This window comes from Python bivittatus, unplaced genomic scaffold (assembly GCF_059951505.1).
Source record: "Python bivittatus isolate LINGU-HERP-01145 unplaced genomic scaffold, Pbiv_v1 ctg000590_np1212, whole genome shotgun sequence".
In the NCBI taxonomy this organism is placed as follows: domain Eukaryota; kingdom Metazoa; phylum Chordata; class Lepidosauria; order Squamata; family Pythonidae; genus Python; species Python bivittatus.
The window spans coordinates 21,034,715-21,056,089 of NW_028277086.1; the positions used below are offsets into that span (position 1 = coordinate 21,034,715).

The 21,375-nt window shown below is 37.9% G+C and overlaps 1 protein-coding gene across 3 annotated transcripts in view; it reads left to right on the forward strand.

Moving 5' to 3' along the window:
- NCALD (neurocalcin delta) overlaps positions 1-21,375 on the forward strand; it is a 64,691-nt gene that overhangs the window by 34,342 nt on the left and 8,974 nt on the right. For 2 of the 3 annotated variants that reach the window (XM_007431053.4, XM_088149073.1), the window contains exons 2-3: positions 15,332-15,728; positions 19,713-19,818. In XM_007431053.4, coding sequence (XP_007431115.1) covers positions 15,351-15,728; positions 19,713-19,818 — 484 coding nt within the window. In that variant the 5' untranslated portion in view covers positions 15,332-15,350. Of the gene's footprint in view, positions 1-14,658; positions 14,735-15,331; positions 15,729-19,712; positions 19,819-21,375 lie in introns of all 3 variants that reach the window. The other variant, XM_088149072.1, reaches the window with a different exon arrangement.

The following is a 21,375-nucleotide window of genomic DNA, read 5'->3' on the forward strand; positions in this document are numbered from 1 at the left end:
AAATCACTGCAACTCAGTTTTTAGTCTTGACCACATGGAATCATTTTGTCTGGACTTTCCTTTCCATCAGTTAAAAAAACAGTTCAAAGGCTGAGAATTGACAAATTTTGTTAGCTATAGGCTTTAAAATCCGATGTGCAAATATCCTTCCAGGAACATAAAATCTCTTTTTTGGATATAATTAAGTGATACTACCTTGTTCCTCCCAAGAACCTTGTTTATAATTGTAATAATACTAACCAAAACAAAACAGCAGTGGATGTGACCAAAGCATGTGTACAAGTGTCCCTTCAAATTTTTTATATCTCCAATATCTTCATGTGTAACTGATATATTTTTTTCTCTATGTCTTTAATTAGATTATTTATCTCTAGAGGGCTTCTGTGAGGCCTAATCACCATTAGTAAGACTTTCCCAAATAGGTATTTCCAGATAGATTGGTGTTTTACTCCCATAATACCCAGCCAGAATGGGAGTTGAGGTCCAGCTCATCTGGAGTTCCCCATTTGAGAAGGTGATGTATGTGGAAAAGAATGTGGAGGTATAAACATCTTTTGTCATTTGAAGTGGTTTATTATGACTGTTGTGAACGTTCCAGGAAGTCAACTGGAATGAAGAATAAAGGTTTCAATTTTCCAACAGGCGTGAAGTTCCTGGAGGGAGTCTTGGAAACTGGAATTTTTGTGGGGAGGGGGTGATTGCAGGCTAAAAACTCCTACTGAAACTGATGGCATGGATTGAGTTTCTTCCAAGTGCTGAGGCCAGGGTGATTGATAAAGACAGAGAAATTTTTGTTTTTTAGGATCCAAAAATTGAATATATTGGAAGATTTATTGGTTAAATATACCTGTATTTAGGGTTAAAATGCTATATATAGATGTTTGTTTATATTACTTCCTCTAGAAATTAAATCAAGAAAATACCTTAATATTAGTTTATATGATCATGGTGTGATAGACTGAATTTCCCATTTCCCTTCTTAATTATGCTGAAGGAGTGAAGGTAAATGGAAGAGTTGGCAGAAAAGCAAAACTAGAGATGAAACTGTTTCTGTAAGGAGGTGTTGAAGGCTTTCTGTTCTCCTTGAAATATACCAGGAGTTACAGTTGGGAGACTGTAAATGCTTAAAGACTATAATACATTTTTTAGAAATCCTCAGGCAACTATCTAACTATGGGTATTTTATCTATCTGATTTTCTTCTCCGGGCCAGATGAACCCTGGACTGGTAAGAAACTATAACTTTATGCCCCCAGCCTTTCATAATCTTAGCAGCATGTAGGATGAGCACGCAGAAAAACATCTTCCCCATTCATTATAATCTCCAAACGGTGTCTCTGATGTAATGGCTCTTCTAACAAGCTAAATCAGGGCTTCACAGATTCATTTCTTCTGTAACTTGCCCATAACTGATATTCCAGATTTGTTTCTTCATTCTCATTAGATTATTTAGCTTCACACAGTCAAGCATACTGATTTAAGTCTCCTAAAGTCAGTGTATCTGCAGTGTATCTTATACCTACTTGACTAGGTATAAAACACATTTTCTAGAGCCCCGGCTTTTCCATCTCCCAAGCCTTCTCGGTCCATTTAAAATGTGTTTCATGTTGATTTGGATTGAGCACTGTTTGTCATTCCATAGCTGTTGTGAAGCTATTTCCAAACTCTGACATTCCCACCTAGTCAGGCACATGCCAGATGGTTAATCCATATCCATGTATGAAGTGGCTCTTGGCCATGTGCAGAGTCAAATTCCCCCAGCCCTTGTCTCTGCTATAGATAGAAAGGGTTTGGTTTTTCAACAGTAAAGCATACAGGTAGTCCTTGGTTAGCAACCACTTGTTCAGTGACCATTTGAAGTTATAACGACGCTGAACGAGTGGTGCTTATGGCCAGTCCTTGAAATTCCAGCTGTTCTAGCATCCCTGCGGTCAAATGATTGCACTCTGGGTGCTTGGCAACCAGCTTGAACTTCCAACGGTTGCAGGGTCCCACGGTCATGTAATAGTAATTTGCAGTCTTCCCTGTTGGCTTCCCACAAGCAACATCAATGGGGAAGCCAGCAGGGAAAGTCACAAGTTGCTTGGGTAAGTCTCCCTCACCTGCACTCCCTCCCCCAGCCCCTCTGTGCTCATGCTGTGCTTCGCCAGCCACCCACCCACCCTTGCTGAGCCTTGCTGCATTCACACCTTGCCTCCCCAGCCACTCATGCACCCTTGTGCACCTTCCCCCACCCAGCAGCTGCCACCCCAAGCCCTGTTGTGCTCATGCTGTGCCTCACTGCCACCTGTCCACTATTGTGCACCCTCCCTGAGCCTCCCTGAGCTTGTGCCATGCCTCCTGGCCACTCGCACACCCTCCCCAGCCACCTGTGCACCTTTACGCACCTCCTCTCACCCAACAGCAGCCACCCGAAGCCCTGCCACACTTGCACCACATCTCTCTGGCCACTGCGCAATGTGTTGCTCCCTCTCCCATCTGGCAGCAGCCACTTACCTTCCTGCTGGCCTGCTTGCAAGCCACCCGGGACTTGCAACTTCCTGCCGGCTTCTCCACTGACTTTGGTTGTTGGAAGCCAGCAGGAAGTTGCGAGGAGGTGCTTGCTTAATGACCCACAATCCTCACTTAATGTTGGCAACAGACTGCAGGGATTGCCATCACTACACAATGAGGTCACGTGATGTTGCACTTTACAACCACATTGCTTAGCAACAGAAATTCCGGTCCCAATTGCTGTTGTAACTCGAGGACTACCTGTAGTTGAAATGGGGAAAAATTTAAGCTGCGCAAGAGTGGGGGTTCATCATCCTAACAGCCTCTGATTAAAGTGATGTCTCCCCAAAAAGCTGAAAGAAGTCAGACAAATAAAAGAGTCCCCCTGCCCTGGAAAAATTGCCTTATTCTGTAGAGATAATAGTAAAAATTTAGGTACAAAATTGCATTTGATTCTTCCTTTTGTGTATGTGTCATGCTAAACCAAGTTTATTTTTTTTAAAAAAAACTTCTGTGTACAAATTAGAAAAATTTAGTGTTTCTCTCAGCCTTGCAATCCGCTCTTCAGGCTTGGCAAGAAAATATTAATTTTGTTTATAATATTCTGTATAATAACCTGCATCAGCTTCAGTCTATGGGAAAAAAGCATTCATTCATAGGAGACTAACACCATCTCTTGGTCTGCCCGGAGCATTTCTTAACTTTGATTTTATTATATCTAGTGTTATTGGTTTATTTTCCAAGGGAGATACGAAGGGCTGAAATCTCTGATCACTTGCCTCTAAGCTGTATATCCAGGAGGTTCTCATTATGGAAATTATTCCATTGTTTTTCAGTTTTACCTTCTAATCACCGTAGGTTGTGAGAGGCCCATCTCTCTTAGGATTAGGGGGAGGACTCTGTGAAGTGTCCCCCAGTAATGGCAACAGGAGCTATCTAGCTGCTGTCCCAAAGCAGGAGACGGAACCAAGGAGTAAAGACCTAGAGGGCTTCTGGGAGAGGAGGTTTGTACCTCATGTCTTCAACCTCACAAGCTGTTCTACTACAAGAGGTCCCAAAGAATATTCGACCAATCAGTGTTTGCTTTCTTTGGCAATAGCTGAATATGGGAAATGGCTTGAGACTCAGCACTGATTTATGATCCTTTCAGACAGCCTAGTAACTGTTTTGTTGGCTCTCTTAAGTTCCACTGAATCTTTTCATTAAAAAAAAATCCTTTTCCCTCATTCACAAAGAGAAAAGAAAATGAGTTGCTAGCTTGCTTTCTCTCTTGCACTTCATATATTTTCTGTACCTGCATTTGTGAATATTTGTCCATTAGTTGGGGGAAAAAATCCCCAAGTAGTCAGTTTGAGGGAAAACAGTGTGGATGACTATTTAAAAAAAAATAATGAAAAAATGTACTGAAGCCCCTCAAAAACTTCCCACTCACCATTGTTTTCCAGTTCCCTACAAACTGTAATGCTATTACTTTATACAACCACTAATTCTGCATTCGAGCCCTATTTTGTTTTTAATCATGCTGCCAGCTCACTCATGCTAGAAGCTGAGAAGCAGAGAAAGACAAGATCCTTTGAAACACATTGTAATTGATGCATTATAGTTTCTGCCATGGTATTTCCAGGGCTGAAATTATACAACTATAAAATAGTACTGCTGCAAGGACAAATTGAGAGTGCACAAACCCAATGACAGTATTGTGTAATTGAGGTATAAGGAAGAGTCATATTGTCCCAGTGCTAGGACTTTACTTTTGCATGGAAAACTCCAAATGTTAGCTTCATTTTGGCTTGCATTGTATTAAGATATTATCCTCAAGCAACAGTATGCACAGAGGAGCAAGAATGGAGAGAGTGACAAAGCAGTGTTGTGATGCAAGGCCTGTCCCTTTTGTACATCTGTTGGGACATTGCATGCATGTATGAAAGGGGTTTTGCTTGTACTGACAAAAGCAAGAAACTCCTGCAGATGTCCATCCCATCAAGATTTGTGGATCTACTGGTTACGGCACCTTATGAACCTGGCATCCTCTAGATAGGTTAAAGTTCCTGTGACTTTACCATTACTGACCACCAAGAGGCAATGTACAGCTGGTTTCATCCCAACAAGGGGATCTCATCAATTACACCGAGTATCATACACTGCCTCCTAGTAGTCAGTAATAAAAAATCACAGATATATATACTGAAAAAAAGTCCCCCCTTTGTGGGGTCTAGTCATGGAATCTCTAAAATGAGGGCATGACTTAAGATAACAGATATCTCTCTCTAGTCTGAGAGCTCAAAATAAGGAAGAATATGCCACTCATAGATAGGGTTGGACCTTAACTTCCAGATTTGTTACTCATACCAGCTGTTAATTCTGTGAATAGAAATCCAACACATCTAAAGTATGCTAGCTTGGAGAAAGTTGATCTGTGCTGTTTGGATTCTGCCCAGTTCTATGATATGATGAATAGCATTGCAGAAATATGTAAAGAAATAATTTTTCCACTCTAAATTTAGCACTTTTGGCCCCATTGATTTTATGTGTACCAGCTTAAGATCCTCATATTTAAAATCACTGAGATTTTTAAGGGCTTAACTTTGGCTAAATCATGGCAGTTGTCTCCTGGTGTGTGCAATAATGATGAAATCGTGGTGATAGGGGGCATTGATGGGGGCTCATGACCACTGTCCGAAGCAATAGTAAAATATGAAACCAGGTATCTGAAACAAGTATGGAAAGGCAAGGACATCAGCCTGGCAACTAAATGCAGATTAATCCGCACTGTCATGTTTCCCATAGCTACCTATGGCTGCAGAAGTTAGACCATGAAAAAACTGGACAAGAAGAAAATTGGCTCGTTTGAGCTGTGGTGTTGGAGAAGGCTCCTGTGCATTCCTTGGTCAGCAAAGGTGACAAACAATCAAGTATAAAACCAAACATATCGGTGGAGGACAAAACCATAAAATTCCACCTTACTTATTTTGGCCATGTCATGTGATCAAAGTCACTGGAAAAGGCAGTTATGCTTGGAATGGTCAGTGGTAAAAGAAAATGAGGCTGCCAAAAAACATGGTGGCTAGACACCATCAAAGCCGACACCAGCCAGAGCATAAAACAACTAAAAGAAGCCATACAGGATCGGAAAATGTGAAGAGAGCTGGTCCATAGAATCGCTGAGAATCAGACATGATTGAATAGATATCATCATCATCATCATCATCATCATCTGAACCCCATTGACAAGATGGTCTTTGTGATTTGGATGCTTGAAAGACACCCTCTTCCTGATGGCATTGTGGCTTCTTCCTGTCTTCCCCCACATCTCTAGCCACCTGCTGAGACAGTACAAAGAAAAGATAAGGGGAAGTAGAAGACAAGATGAAGCAGATGTAGAACATCTATGCCAGAATAAATCTAAAGGAACAGAGCCTTCTCTTTTGATCTTTAAATTCCATAAACAACTCTAAGCTCTTAAAAAAAAATAGTCTGCAATTGCTCCTGTTTATAACTTTGACATTTGACATTAAGTGTAGTTTGGAGAATGACGGGTGGGAAAAGGTATTCATTTAGTACACTTTGAACAGGTAATTTCACAGTAGCCTTACATTACATTAATATAGATAGCAAAATAGTTGGGAACGTGTGTATGTATGTTTTTACTTAGTGTAAAATCTTGGTTCTTCAGATGATGTAACTCTTTTACTTGCTAACATTTCTGGAATACTTTAAGAAACTTGGTATTTCTTTGCATGTTATAAATTATTAGGCATTTGGATTCTTAAAAGCCCTGTTTTAAATTTCAGAATGTGTTTATTTATAAATACACATTTATGATAACGTCAGAAACTTTATGTGGCATTTGTTGCACTTTTATTTTCTTATTATAATTGATATTGTGCTGTGGATAAAAATGGGAGATACAAAATTTGGAAAATAGATACATCTGTGTCCAGGTTTTGACCAAGGCCCTGACAAATTCTAAAGAAAATAGATTGCTACTTCCATGGACTTTGGCTTTTTAAAACATTAAAGGCTTTTTGGTACTTGTTTTATATTTTCAGATGGCATTGTGTTTTTTTATTATTTAAATTTAAATATTTTTACATAAACCATCCAGAGAAGTTTGGTTATGGAACAGCATAAAACTATCAAAATACAGATATAATTAGATGATCAGAAGTCTGGGGAACAGGTCATGCCAAGTGTAGAATTTTTTTTAATAATATCTTTTATTATAGTTTAAAAATACAGAGATAAAATACTAATACAAACTAAGAAAAATATAAAAAGAAAGAATAAAATGTGCAATGGGAAAAGAAGAAAAAAGGGGGGGTAGGATACACACACACACACACATAGAAAAAAGAATATATAAAGAAATAACCTCCCCCTTCATCAAGACAAGTACAATTTCAGTAACTTACCATCATCTCTAAAATTTGAACCAAAGATCCCTTCATCCCATATTTCATCTTTTATCTATTAGTAAATAATAAAAGCTTATCTTAATCAGCAAAAGTCCATTAAGAGTTACCAGAAATAACAATACATTAAACAAGTAAATCAACTTCCTTTCCTTTCCTTTCCTTTCCTTTACACAGGATTAGGGTATTTTCTCTAAAAATACAACAGCAACAACAAAAAAATCTCTTCTTCCCATATTTTTTATTTATAAGCAGACCTATTAAAGCTTGTTGTTCAAACTTAATTTTAAAAAATTCCATTAAGAACTTCCAGAAAATCTTAATCTTTAAACTCTTTAAATAATATCCCACAAATTAATTTCTTATCATTTTCTTGTCTTCTCAGAAATTCCTTCGCAAATTTAACACTTTCTTTCAGTTTTAACGTCATAACCCATCACTTTCTCTAATCATATAACAAAAAATCTCCCCATATCTTATCTAATAGCAAATCTTTAAGGTCTTGTCATTCAGTCCTGGTCAATAAAAATCTGTTAAAAACTATTAGAAAAAAAAACATATTTTTAACCTTGATCGAACAAATCAGCTTTATAATCCTTCTTTTTGGTTTGTTTATTCCTTTTAAGTAATGTCCCAAAAGCTTATTTCTTTTCATTCTGTCTCTATCTTTTCTCAGAAACTTGTTCATAAGTGTAACACATCTCTTTTGTAAGTTCAAAATAAGAAAGCTGTCCAAGTCACTCCTTTGCGTTGAAATCCACACATCCAAGTCACTCTTCTGATTTATTATTTGTATGTCCCTTTTAGCTATTAAAACATCAGCTGGTTTCATTTGTAAGTCCTGTGTAGCATCTTTGTCAATATAATTCTAGTATTCTGTCATTTTTAAATCCATATCCAAAACAGCCTGATTCTCAGTTGTATCACTATCTTCTTTTTAAAACACATTTTTATAGTATCAGACAATCTTAAGAGAAAGCTCTGACTACATTGTTGCCAAATATCCAGAATTAAAATACTTTTCTCCATTCTGTATTAGTGGGTCTTCTCCTTTAATTGTAACCTTTAGTTCTTTCTGGTTGCCTCTAGTAACCAGCTTTCAAGGTCTCCTTTTATCATGTTTTGCTCTAATCCACATCATTTTTCCATGGAAAGATTTCTTACATTTAACTTCAGGATCTTCATATATTTTTAATAGGATTTTAAACAAACCTCAGGAAGGATTCATATAGTTAATTTCAAACTCTTATTTCCAGTCAATCTAGCCCCTTAGTCTGTTTATAGCTTCCCAGAATCAACATTCTAATCACCCTTTTGCTGCTTATTTCCAATTAAAAAAAAAATTATTTAAGTTCTTAAACTTACATGAAACTTCTTTTGTTGAGGATTGAAGGGAAATCACCTAGTGAAATAAAACTTGTCTTTCTGAAAGTTCTTAGTATCCAAAAAGCAATTTACAAGCCATTTACAGAAGTGATTAAGAAAGGAAGGTGTCTCTTTGAAGTGGGCTCCTGACACTTCCATTCAATCCCAAGGGAAGCTATCAGGAGAGAACTCTATCCATTGGGCGTTTTTTGGTAACAGTAGGCTTGTCACCTACATGGGGAAGTCCTAACCTTGCAAAATGATTGGAAAATTTTTTCTACACTTGGAAAAATTCAGAAATAAGTCTGCCTAATTTCTCTGCCTACAAATTGAGTGTAGAAATTGGAAGAAACACTTGTGTCCAGCTCTGGCAAGGCTTTCTGTGGACATATATCCTCACTGCATGTGGGAGGGAATTATGAATGCTCACAAGCTTGGTCACATTGAGGCAGACAATCTGACACATAGACCTGGTGCTCCTTGTATTTTAGAACCCTGGTTGCATCCTTCTCCAGTCTGTCTCCTTCCCAATTTGTTGGGATACCTGGGAGTTCTGAGAGTTGCAGTCCCAACTTCTCTTATTGAAGAAGATTGGTATAGAGTTTAAAATTGCCCAAGGAGTCTTACCATACAGTTTCCCATACTGAAAACTGATATAGATGATTGTTGGAGTCTCCATCTTCATAGGATTGAAATTGTGTGAGGAAGAATGCCCAACTAGGGCTCAGGGAAAGTAATCATCTATTCCACAAAGCTACAACTAATCGCCATAACTAGACACATTGTATGATAACTTACTATTTCCTAAGGAGCTTCAATGTGAAGTTTCATCCTTTGTCAGTGCTTCTTCTGCGAACAGTGCTTAAATTATCTTAGTAGCATCATGAATGATGATGTAAATCTTCAGGAACAAATATTTATAATGCAGGCAAGTTTACTGCAAGCATACAAGGCACTCTTCTGCAGAATTCTACTTAGTGCCCCCCAAACCATTTTTTTAATATTCAAAATTTATCAAGTATAATTTTAATTCTGTAAGGACCTGCTGGGTTCTGAGTATAGGTTCTGTCCCCAGTCTCAACAGCTGAAGGTGCATGTGCCAAGTTGGCAAACCTCGGTCGTTGATATTGCATCTCTTTTTTTGAACTTGCAACTAGTGCTGGTGCCCTTCTGTGGTGCAGAATTGTACACCGCGTTGCAGTGGCCCTGAATGCAAGGATTGATACTTTTCGTAAGAATGATCTTCATCAAAGATTGGGCTCCCAAATGTTATCTCTATTTCTTATGCCATTTGCAAAAATCATGTTGTTTTCAGTTCACTATTGCAAGACACATTCTTTGAGTTTGCCAAGTATAGCAAGAGAATATCTGTCACTAGGAATCTAGCAGCTTTATTGGTTAATACAGGCAACATAAAAATAACATGTTTTAATCAGAAACTTCCAAAATGTTGCGGGGTCTTGCTTTTGTAGATATTAGAAATATTTACTTGTCATACACATTCTCAGAAATTACTAGCTCAGTAACTCCAGTGACATTCTGGGGTCACTGAATTGGGATATTTGTAGGATGTTGAATTGAGTATACTGTTGCATCTGTGAATTGTGTCTGTTTGGACTTCCTGTCTCATGTGTTCAATATGCTTTTGCTCTATGGCCTTGAAAGAGAAGACAGCAGCTGGAGAAGGTAGTAATATCCCTAGGGTGTGATCTACAAGATGATAAAAATAAAGGAAACTGGGAGCCTGAAAGGATAATCTACTGTGAATTAATTTACAGATCCTTTGAATTGGTTCATGGTGTAACTGTCAAAGACAAACTCCTGTCTTCAAAATTGAGATTTCCTAGTACATAAGGAATATTGGTGCAAGATACAGAATAAGAAGCTGAGCCACCTCAAAGTGGGTGAGCATGAATGATCAAAACCAGACAGCATTGGGCATCTAAGCTATTGGAAGAGAAAGGAAATGGTTAAAATACATATCATTAAGCAACTGAAGGCAATTAAATATTAAAGAGCAGATACTGCAGTTGAAACCATAGGTTCTTTAGCAGGTCTCTGCAAAGTGTTTGAAATAATACTTTGTAAAATATATTAATACAAATGGAGCAGCTCTTTCCAGAGTGTTAAGACAACTACATCCTTGGTAGGGGTTACACAGCTGCATAGAAGGCTGTTCCCAAATCTTTATGGGTGTTTGTACATATGCAGACAGTACTCATATTGACACTGCTAGCAAAGCAAAGTGACTGAGAATTATAGTTCCAGCAAAGGGCTCCAGGTTGGGGAAAGCTCAGCTATGTTTTGAATTTTAAAAAATTGCTGTATAAGCAGAAGACATCTCTGCCCCTTCCAGGACCCCCAGCATGGCCAGATTGTGCCCATGAAATTTGATGGCAAAATAGCTGCATTTTGGTGGTGGGATTTTAGGTTGTTTGGGGGTTTGGAAAGACTTAAGAGTGGGGATGGGAGTGGTTTGATTATCCTGCCCCCATTTCTACCCTAATCCCCCAGTACTCAGAGAAAGACTGGAAGAATTTAGCCCTACCCCTTCTAGTGATGTCATGTCATTTTTTGTAAACCAGGGAAAAGTTAGAGCAGCATAGAAACATTGTAATATACAAACACACAAATAAATGTCTATCTAAATCACCTCCTGCTCTGGGGAGCTCAGGCGCTTGTGCGAGCGATGGGGAGCACCAATTTTCATTCAAAGAGGTGCTTTTTCTTTCATATTACATATTTACCTTATAAGTGGTATAAATATTAATAAACAAAAAGATCAGAGCTCCCTTTATTTTGCTTCCAAGTCATTTGTTTTAAATTTAAGTTTTTTTACTCAAACTTCCTTCTTAAAATTAAGGTGCGTGTTATACACCGATAAGTACGGTATGTTTTGAGCTCATTTTTTAATGTAAAGAAAATTTTACATGAGATTAAAAAACTATGGAACCATAAAAGGAAATAAAAGGAAAAATAGAAAAAAGAAATATGAAAGAATAAAAGAAAAAGAGAAAGATAACAAAAGGGAAAATAAAAGAAAGATATCTAAAGAAGCAATTTCTGATCTTCTTTGCAACAGTTACAAACATAGTAACCACCATTTCCACCTTTCCAAATTACATATCATGGTTCCCTTCTTCCCATAAACAAGCCATTTTAATCAATAAATCCCAAAATCATGAATTCATTTTTATCCATTTTCTGCAAGAAGTTCATAAAGGGTTTCCAGTCTTTTATAAAAGTAATTCTTGTTCCATCTTTAATCAAACAAATCAATTTAGCCATTTCTGCTAACAGTGCCATCTTCATGATCCATACCTCCATCATGGGTATTTCTGTATTCCTGATGTGTCATTCTTTACACTCCAGTTGCTTCTCTCATTTCATTGGAGTGTCTGTGTGTGTGTGTGTGTGTGTGTGTGTGTGTGAAGGGCAATTAGCATTTGCCCTCCTCCCAAACCTATGTGAAGCCTGTGTAATTGGAGCTTAGCAAGAATTCCCTTAGTAAGAGATGCACATATAATTACGGGTTTTGGTTTGCTTCATGTTTCTATGGCCATAAAGACCACATACATCCCTTGATTTGCTATTTAGTTTTTGTGTTATCTGACCTTTACAGTTAGGATGGTTGGCTGAAAATATGATGTTTCCTTGTTTCAGTTCCTTTTTTGACACCTGGGATATTTGAAAATTAGTCCTTTGAGGGTTCTGCTTGGATAGCTGCACCGATGTGTCATGTTATGTGTTAGGAGAGGTAACACTACCTCTTCCAGTTGGAAGTAACTTGAATGTGAGCCCAATCACAGAAAGATAGCAAAAAGAACAGGTAAGGCAATGTCCTCGGAAAACTTATCTAAGAACATGTCAACAATTGGAGAGGATCCAACACTTGTGAGTCACTGGTCTCCTGCTGTTAAGAGTGAAGAGTGCCAGAGACTGTCAATCAAGTTCTTATATACGTTACAGAGATTGAAGATTAGCATATTTGACCATTGACAGAGAGTTATTTCATAACTAGTAAGGAATACAGATAAGGGTATACAGGATTCTGTGCATCCCTGTGTCTGGCAAGCGAACACTTTGTAAAAGGGAGCCTAAGTCTGTGAGTACTGTGAATGCCAGTCAAAGTCATTGTTATTCTGACGTTTGACCCTGGACCTCATTTTGAATGGGCAGATAATGACATAATACCATTATCAGTATCTTTGAGAATGTTGCAGTTTATGGAGATATACAATTTGTGAATCAAATGCCATTCATTGATTAAACAAAGATTGCAACTCAAGGGGGATATATGTCATGACAGAGTAGTATTCAGGGAAGATAGTTAAGCAGTTTAGTGGCCAAATCTATTGACTTCTACATTAAACAAGCAGGCAAAGACAGAGATATTGAGGAAACATTGATGTCTTAGGTATGAGCATGTTGGAGGTATACAGAATAATACAAATTCCCTCCACAGCCCTTTCCTTCTATCTAATGCCCTCCATATGTATTGACCTATGTGGCCGTGGTAGCTGAGAATAATTAGAAATGTGACATTGGGGTTGGAGGAAACACCAAGCCATTACAGTGATGCAGAAAATATAGACAGTCACAAGAGCTTATTGGGAGTAAGAAGCAAAGGAGTTCATACTTAGCTCTTAGCGTGTTGTACATTACTATTAAAACCTTATTAAACCATACCTACATTAAGAAGGCCAAATGCTTCTTAAATGTTGCAGTTTATGGAGATATACAATTTGTGAATCAAATGCCATTCATTGATTAAACAAAGATTGCAACTCAAGGAGGATATATGTCATGTGGCATCATGGTTAAAGTCTCAGAGAAAGAAGGAGAGGTTCTGTGTTCAAACTCTTAAGTCATGAAACTGTCTTGGAGATCTTGTGCCAATCACACCTCATCCTACCTGATGGGTTTGTTTTGAGGATAAGATAGAGAGATCACTATGTGCTGCCTTGAACTCCTTGGGGTATAAGCAGATGGTGGTGGGCAGAGAGGAAAGGAGCAGAAATCTGGCAAGGGATAGAGCAGTGGGGTAGACACACGTATAGTTTCATGGTAATTCTGTTGTTAAATTTCATATGCTTAAGACGTATTTTGTGAAATTCATTTGTTCATGGGTTTTGATTTTCTACCTTTGTTTATGATATAAAAGTGACCTTCCACCAAAATGTAATCATGTCTACCACCACTGCCTTGTCCAGAAATTGCACTCATGACTCCTGAGAATGACTGGTATCTTGAAGAACCTATTTTTATTCAGGAAGTCGAGAGTCTTTTTCTTTTGCGTGCCTTCTGTTGTAGGGAACTCTTGGGAGAACTAATTAAATTGCTGAATTTATTGTTGAAATGTTGGTTTCTAAAATACTGTTTAATAGTTATATGACATGATTTTAATTTCTTAGTTCCATTATGACTGTAGCAAAGTTCTGGTAATGAAATCTAACCATCATAACTTAATTGAAAATGTGGAGATTAAAACTATATCTGGGCATATTTTTAATAACTTTCAGGGGAAAAGACTTTTCAGTTTTATAAATGTAGGTTTTATTGGCTTCTTTCTTTAAAAAAAAAAAAGAATCTTAGCAAGGTCAGTTTATAATGACTAATTGGATTTGATAGCTGGTCACTAAGGAGTATGAAATATTCATACTGCACTGAATCCTTAATCACCTATCTCAATCACATTCTCTACCTTTTATTTTTACCTAAAAAAATGCTATGTATAAAAAAAATACAATTTCACAAATTTATGACATAATATTCACAGAAACCTGATAAATAACAGAATTGCACTACTAATACTTACAATAATGTGTATTAAACACAGAAATGTTGTCTATATAGCAGAAGGATATTAGTAAACTAATTAGTTGATTAATATGATTTTGTAATCCTTTCTGTTTTTTACACTATCAAAAGTCTGTACGAATCTGTCCTGTACTGAGTCTGATCAATGAAGCATGTATCCCAGTGTTACTATTGTATCCCCCAAATCAGTCCTTTCAGATGTTTTAGATTAAAGGTGCTATTATCTATAAACAATGGCTCCATTAGCTGCAGCTGATGGGAATTGCAGTCAAGATCATTTGGGGGTCACTAGGTTTTTGCACCTGCAGTAGCATTTATTGGTGAAGTTTGTAAAACTGGCGTTTTATTGAAAACCTCTTTTGGCTATACAGTGGTACCTCAGGTTACGAACTTAATCCGTTCCGCGACTCTGGTCGCAACCCGAATTGGTCGCAACCCGAAGCAAATTTCCCCATAAGGTTCAATGTAAATACGGTTAATCCGTTCTGCCCTCCGGACCTTCCAAAACGCCACAAAACACACCACAAGCCTCACCAAACGTCTCCTTGCTACTGCGATCTCGCCCACAGGAAGCCGCAACCGCATGGAGCAGGGAAAATGGCCGTGGATCCAGTTTGTAACCCAAGGCGGAGTTCGCAAACCGAGGTAAATTTTTGCGGCCAGAGCTGGTCGTAACCCGAAAAGTTCGTTAACAGAGGCGTTCGTAACCCGAGGTACCACTGTACTATCTGGAAATATATCATTGTTTTATTATGTACGCCGCCCACAGTCACAACATGAGATGGGTGGCTATACAAATGTGATAAATAAATAAAATAATTCACTACGGATATAAGCAGTCTTAAGGAAAATAGGGCCTCCTAGCAGTTCATTATGGTAGACTCCTGTAGGGCTTTGCATTGGCTCATCTGTACTGTATCCTTCTTCAATCTCTCATGTCTCCTCCCAGATTTACTAAAGAGCAGGGATCTCTCTTCCCCACTGCCTTACAAAACACAAAATGCCATTCAGGATAAAGTAAGGAAGTTCAGTCACAAGTGAAAATATGTTACTTCTCATTTGCATGCTGAGGGATTCTTCTGGTCTGGGAGAAACGGACTGCACTGAGCTATTTCAAATGAAAACGTTAATCATCACCAAGAGAAGCATCCTTTTAAAAGGTTTTCTAAGGCCCATGCTGTTAATCAGCCCTTGGTTTTGTAAACAAGAGAATAAACTGCTTTTTTCCCCTCCCTTCTTTAGATAAAATCCTGATACCACAATGGGAAAACAGAACAGCAAGTTACGCCCAGAAGTGATGCAAGATTTGCTTGAAAGCACAGACTTTACTGAACATGAGATCCAGGAGTGGTACAAAGGCTTTCTCAGAGACTGTCCAAGTGGACATTTGTCCATGGAGGAATTTAAGAAAATCTATGGGAATTTTTTTCCTTATGGGGACGCTTCTAAATTTGCTGAACATGTGTTCCGTACATTTGATGCAAACGGCGATGGGACAATAGATTTCAGAGAATTCATCATAGCTTTGAGTGTAACGTCCCGAGGTAAACTGGAGCAAAAGCTGAAGTGGGCATTCAGTATGTACGACCTGGATGGAAATGGATACATCAGCAAAGCAGAGATGTTAGAAATAGTCCAGGTACGTATCACTTACAAGACCTCCCTCTTTCCCTCTCCCTCCCTTTATGGCGTTGACTTTGCAAACAATGAATGAGTAAATTTTTCAGCATTCTTGAACTTCAGTATGTTGTCTTCAGTATAAAAATGTAGTATACTCATATTAACATTTAATCACTGGCTAGAGTAGAAAGGAAGATCTTATCTTTGCCAAGATATTTGCATGTGTGTCCCTCTGAAGACCATGAAATAAGAAATTGGTTTCTCTGTGTAAATTCTGTTTTATCTAATTGTTTCCATATTTTCATTTAACGTATCAAATTGGTAAATTATGATACTCTGCCAGCTGTAATCCCTCCCTGCGTGACCAAAAAACAGGTGGCTGTCTGCTTTTCTGAAAAAGGAGATCAACAGTAATCAAGGCAATTAGAAACTTCTATTCTCAGTGTAGGCTACTTTGTATTACAGAATGTCGATTACTTTTTTGGGCTATGGTGGGTGTAGCCAAGTCAGTGGAAAGCCAGTATGTTATATTAGTTAGCCTTGGATTAGCACTTGAAGTGACAAGGTTCAAATCAGAAATCAGTGGAAGACCTTCAGCCTAACTTACCTCACAATGTTGTGAAGATCACCTTTCCCAACCTGATGCTGTGATCTACAACTTCAGTACCCTTGGAGTATGTTTGGGAAATCCTGATTATTCTTGGTGGGATAAAAGCAAAGATAATATTGTCCCCTTAATCCTTTTCTCCTGCATAAGGGTGAATCTTCCTACCTCCATTTCTCTACTTGTGGTGCATTGTTTCCTTTTGTTACCTTTAAGGTTGTTCAGTTCCTTGAGCTGAGACCTGTCTTCTTATGCCTCTTTGTAAGTGTTCTTTGTGCTGTTGCTAGCACCATTTAAACAATAACAGATGGATTTCACAGCCCAAGAGAATTTGGGAGAAAGCTTTTAGCATAAAGGATCCATCTATTCCATGTGGCTTGCAAGGTTCAGCTGAAGTGAAGTTATTTCATGTCCCTTCTGTGGAATTGAGGGCAGAGGATTCCCTGAAGGCCATTAATGCTGTCTCAGACCAGACGTGGGCCAGCAGAGTTGTGGCATCTTGTACCTTCAAGCTCTGTTTCCAGTATGCTTCTGAAAGGAATCAAAAATGACCCTCCTGATGTCAGAAAGACTTTCCTAGAGATCTCTTTTATAGCATCCAACTATTTTTTGTAGCTCCATAAATAACCCATTTTAACTAGCTTTCTGAAATTTGTATTTTTAACGAAAGACTGTTGTTGAGGTTAGCTTTGTTACCTGCTGGTTTGTTCTCATTTTGAAGTTGGAGTCCTAAGTTTAATGTTGAATTTTATTGTTTTTGACAACTTGTGTCATAACCATAGTATTTGTTGGAATTGCCCAAAATAATGGCAAGAAGAAATAAGGGAAGGGAAAGGACAATTTGGACCAGCCTAACAGGAAGCAATCTGAATTTCCTCTGTGTTACTGTCAGTTCTATGCAGCAAGGTTGCCTGTTCACATGTGTTTAGACACTTAGATATAGTGTGGCATATAGAAATTGCAGTAGGAAGAAAATCACTTACTTCTGGAGAAGTACCAAAAGCTATTTTAACATAGACTAAAGCTGTATTCCTACACCTAAGTCTTCTCCAACCTGAGGAAAATCTGTACTAGCATTTTTCCTGTGATCTATAGGTCATTAGCATGCCTATATCCTGTTTCCTGATGCTATTTCTCTTCAATATTCAGTTTTTCCCAAGCATCTCAATTAGAGCCATCATAACTGGGCTGCAAAAATCTGTAGGACCACTAGAGGGCAAAAACATTTTCTTTGTCACTTTCCTGCCATCTAGTGGTCATACAGATTTATGCAGCCCAGTTCAATTATGTATGATATTATAAAAAGAGTACTTACTAATTTGCATTTATAATGTACAGTATTATTAGTGTGATCCCACTGAGCAGCAGTTGCATTTAGAAATAAATACTGGTATATTAGAAACTATTATTACTTTCTAATATACCAGTATTTTTTTCTAAATGCAAGGATCTCCAGTATAGGGGGAGCTAATATACCTGTATTTTACTGGAGGATCTCCAGTGCAGGTCCTGGTCACAGGGCTTAAATTACAATTCACAGCATCCACAACTAGTAAGACACCAGGCTGAGGATGGCTATTTAGCGAAGAGAGATCTCTTTGGAGAAGACCCTGATGCTGGGAAAGATTGAAGGCAAAAGGAGAAGAGGACGGCAGAGGATGAGATGGTTAGATAGCATCACTGAAGCAATGAGCATGAAACTGAGCAAACTCAGGGAGGCAGTGAAGGACAGGAAGGCCTGGCGCAGTACGGTTCATGGGGTCACGAAGAGTCGGACACGACTTAACGACTAAACAACAACAACAATGTACTTGAGAATAATACCATAAAGTATAATGTGATTTTATATGAGTAATTATGCATATTATTGTAATATAGGGTTGTAGTCCTGGACTGAGTTACTTGAGAGTAACTGTACTTACCGATACTTCTGAATGGAGATGTCTAGGATTTCATGGTTAAGAGCTGCGTATATATTCCTAAGATTTGACCACATGTCAGTATCCTTTTAACATATTTCAGAGAATATTTAAGTGGACTTGCTTCTTCATGGAAGGGATGGGGTTTCTTTAGGGAATGCTCAGGAGGGTACACATTTATTATACTTGCAGCCCAACTTTATGTATACCTGCATCAAATAAATCTGCTAGTGTTCAATAGGGGTTACTCTCAGGAAACAGTATGGAATTACATTTTCCTTCTTTAAACAAAATAATAGTATTCTGATTTTTTTTTAATAATTTTTTTTCTCAGTGTTTTATAGTTGTAATCTTTTTAAAGGTGCTTTAATTTTTTTCATTTGTTTATTTTAAAAGTAGAATATACTAAATTTTTATAATATAGAAATACAATAATATTTTTGCAAGAAATATACAATCAGATTAAGTATTGGATGGGTCATTAACTTTTGCTCTAACTGTTCAGTAATTAATGCTGTCATTCTTTCGCTCATTCAAAAATTGTGAAGGAGGGTTCACCTGCTAAATACATACTGGAGCAAGGTCTTGCTGATCAAATTGCTGGAATCTCAGTGCATAGAAACTGAATTAGAAAGAAGTGAATCTGAACATGTTGCAAAAAAAGCTTTGATATAATGCCAATAGGGAAGGGATGAGAACTGGTTCCAGTAAGTCTTTTCACATACAAAAACAGTATATTCTGTTTATAGCATAAAGTTTACAGGTGTGCTGTGTAATTGAAAGCGAAGTACTGGGAAACAAAGATCTCTGTGTACTGGCGGAAAGATGGAGTTAAGGCTACAATTTTACGTTTGTTTATATGGAAGTAAATTCTCAGTAGGGTTTAATTCTGAATAACGAGAAATAGAATTGTTCCTTGTATATGTGCCCAAGAGGAAGGTATTATGGATTATGGATCCTGTTCAGCTCAGTTTCTTTGCCCATGCTTTAACTTGCTTGAGCTGGAATGAGGTTCTCCTGGTGATCATAATATATGCATAACATTGGAGTGAATTAACCAAATGATGCTTTTCCTGCTAACCAAGACTATTTGTGATTACAGTTTTCAGGAAAGCAAAGTCTTGTCATATATCTGAAGAATCTGACCAAATCGCCTGCAGGCCTTTCTAAGGAAGCTACCACTGCTGCCACATGTCTTGGGGTGGTTTTGTATACACTTAAGCTGCTACCAAGTTTCACCAGCAAAATATTATTTGGTTAATAACCCCAAATGATAAACATATATGTTCATCTCAGTGTGTCTTTGGGGATGATGAGGGTTGTGTAGTGTATCTGTAAAGCCCAGGATAGAGAAGGCAGCTTTAGCTACCTAAACTCCTGAAAGCTACCTGAGATAGGTCTGCCAATGCACAGAATCCCCATAGAAGTTTCTGAAATTATGCAACTCCTAGACCCTTCCTTTTGATATTCCACTTTTTAGGCAATCTACAAGATGGTTTCTTCAGTTATGAAGATGCCAGAAGATGAATCAACACCAGAGAAAAGAACTGAGAAAATCTTCCGCCAGATGGATACTAACCGAGATGGTAAATTATCTTTGGATTATCTTTCTTTTAACTTGTTTCTGTTGTTTCTGATCTCTCAGATGCCTTTTGAATAGCAGACTTGAATAAGAAGGTGGATGCCACTGATTCATAGACCCAGCAATAAACCTCTGTGAAAGAATGACTGTTTGTGTTACTGTGAGAAAGCTTTGGCAAGCCAAGTGCTGCCGAATGCTGCTTCTTGTTAGTTTGCTGTCTTGCAGCCCAGCCCATTACTCAGTTAAATATTAGGATTTAGATTTAAGCCAGTAAGAACCCCCTTTCACTGATCCCGGATATAATGGCACAGCAAGACAAATCCTGGAAGTATTACAACTAAAGTCCATTTCTCAGTTCCTTTAAACTTGGCTTCTGCTCCCAAATCTAGGAGTAGGAAAGAATTCAAATCTTTTTTTCTCCTGCCAATGAGTTTCTAGCTTGCTCTCATTCATACCCAAGTCAGAAGATGATGACATCATTATATGGTTATATGGAAAGAGTTCAAACAAATATTTGCTTTAAAAATTGATAGCATTACAATCCAATTAGAAATATATTCATTCTATAATGCTGTTATGAAAGCTATAAGTGTGTCCTCCCATTCTCCCTCCTAGCATCAATGTGCTTTATTAGATCAGTGTCTTGATTGGCTCAAAACATTATTGTTCTCCTGAACTGTAGGTAATTCTTCACTCCCAAAGTAATAGATCAGTTTCGGAAAGGCTTGAGTAATTGCATAAACTATGGAGGGGCTCTGTTTACCTAAGCTGAACAAATCTATATTTGCAGATGCCAAGTGCCCCTGTAACTAATTACTGCTGTCAAAGTTGATACTGCTCAGCTCTTGAGTAATGGGAATGATTTTTGCAATCATGTAGCTATAGACTAGGACACTTTTGAGGCTGGAACCATTTCTCAGCGGTAAAGATCATGATCTGCATGGGAGAAGTCTCAGATTCAGTCTTTGGCATCTGTAATTTAAGAGCAAATGTGTAAGATTCTGGAGAGCCAGTGCCAATCTGAACAGACCAGGTTTTCCCAATATGGCCTTCTGGATGTTCTAGAAGTTATAGTCCAGCACTCATAGAAGTCTTTAGTTTGGAGAAGCTTATGGTAGACAATAATAAGCTGCGTCAATAATACCTGAGCTGGTGTGAGGTAGAGTTTCATATTTAAATTTGTCATTGCATATTAGCTTCTCTTGGCCATTTCTACCAAAAGATTCCCTTGCCCTTGTCCCCCCTGGAAAGGGAGTATGATACAGATATGCCAAACAATGGAGGGCAAGAGATATATTTCAAAGGATCAGACAGGAAAATAGGTGGAAGAAGCTATGGTTGCCTCTTTTCCTAATTCAGTAACAAATTCAGCACTACAGAAATTTCCTATATAGTGGCAATCATATGATGCTTAGGATCAAGATGTTATTTTTAAGTCAAAGACTAATAGTGTTATACCTGCTTACACATACTGGCTAAATTTGCATTGCACACTAAACCATAAAACCTAGTTTACAAATCATAGTGATTAAACCAAACCTCAACTAAATTATGACTCAGT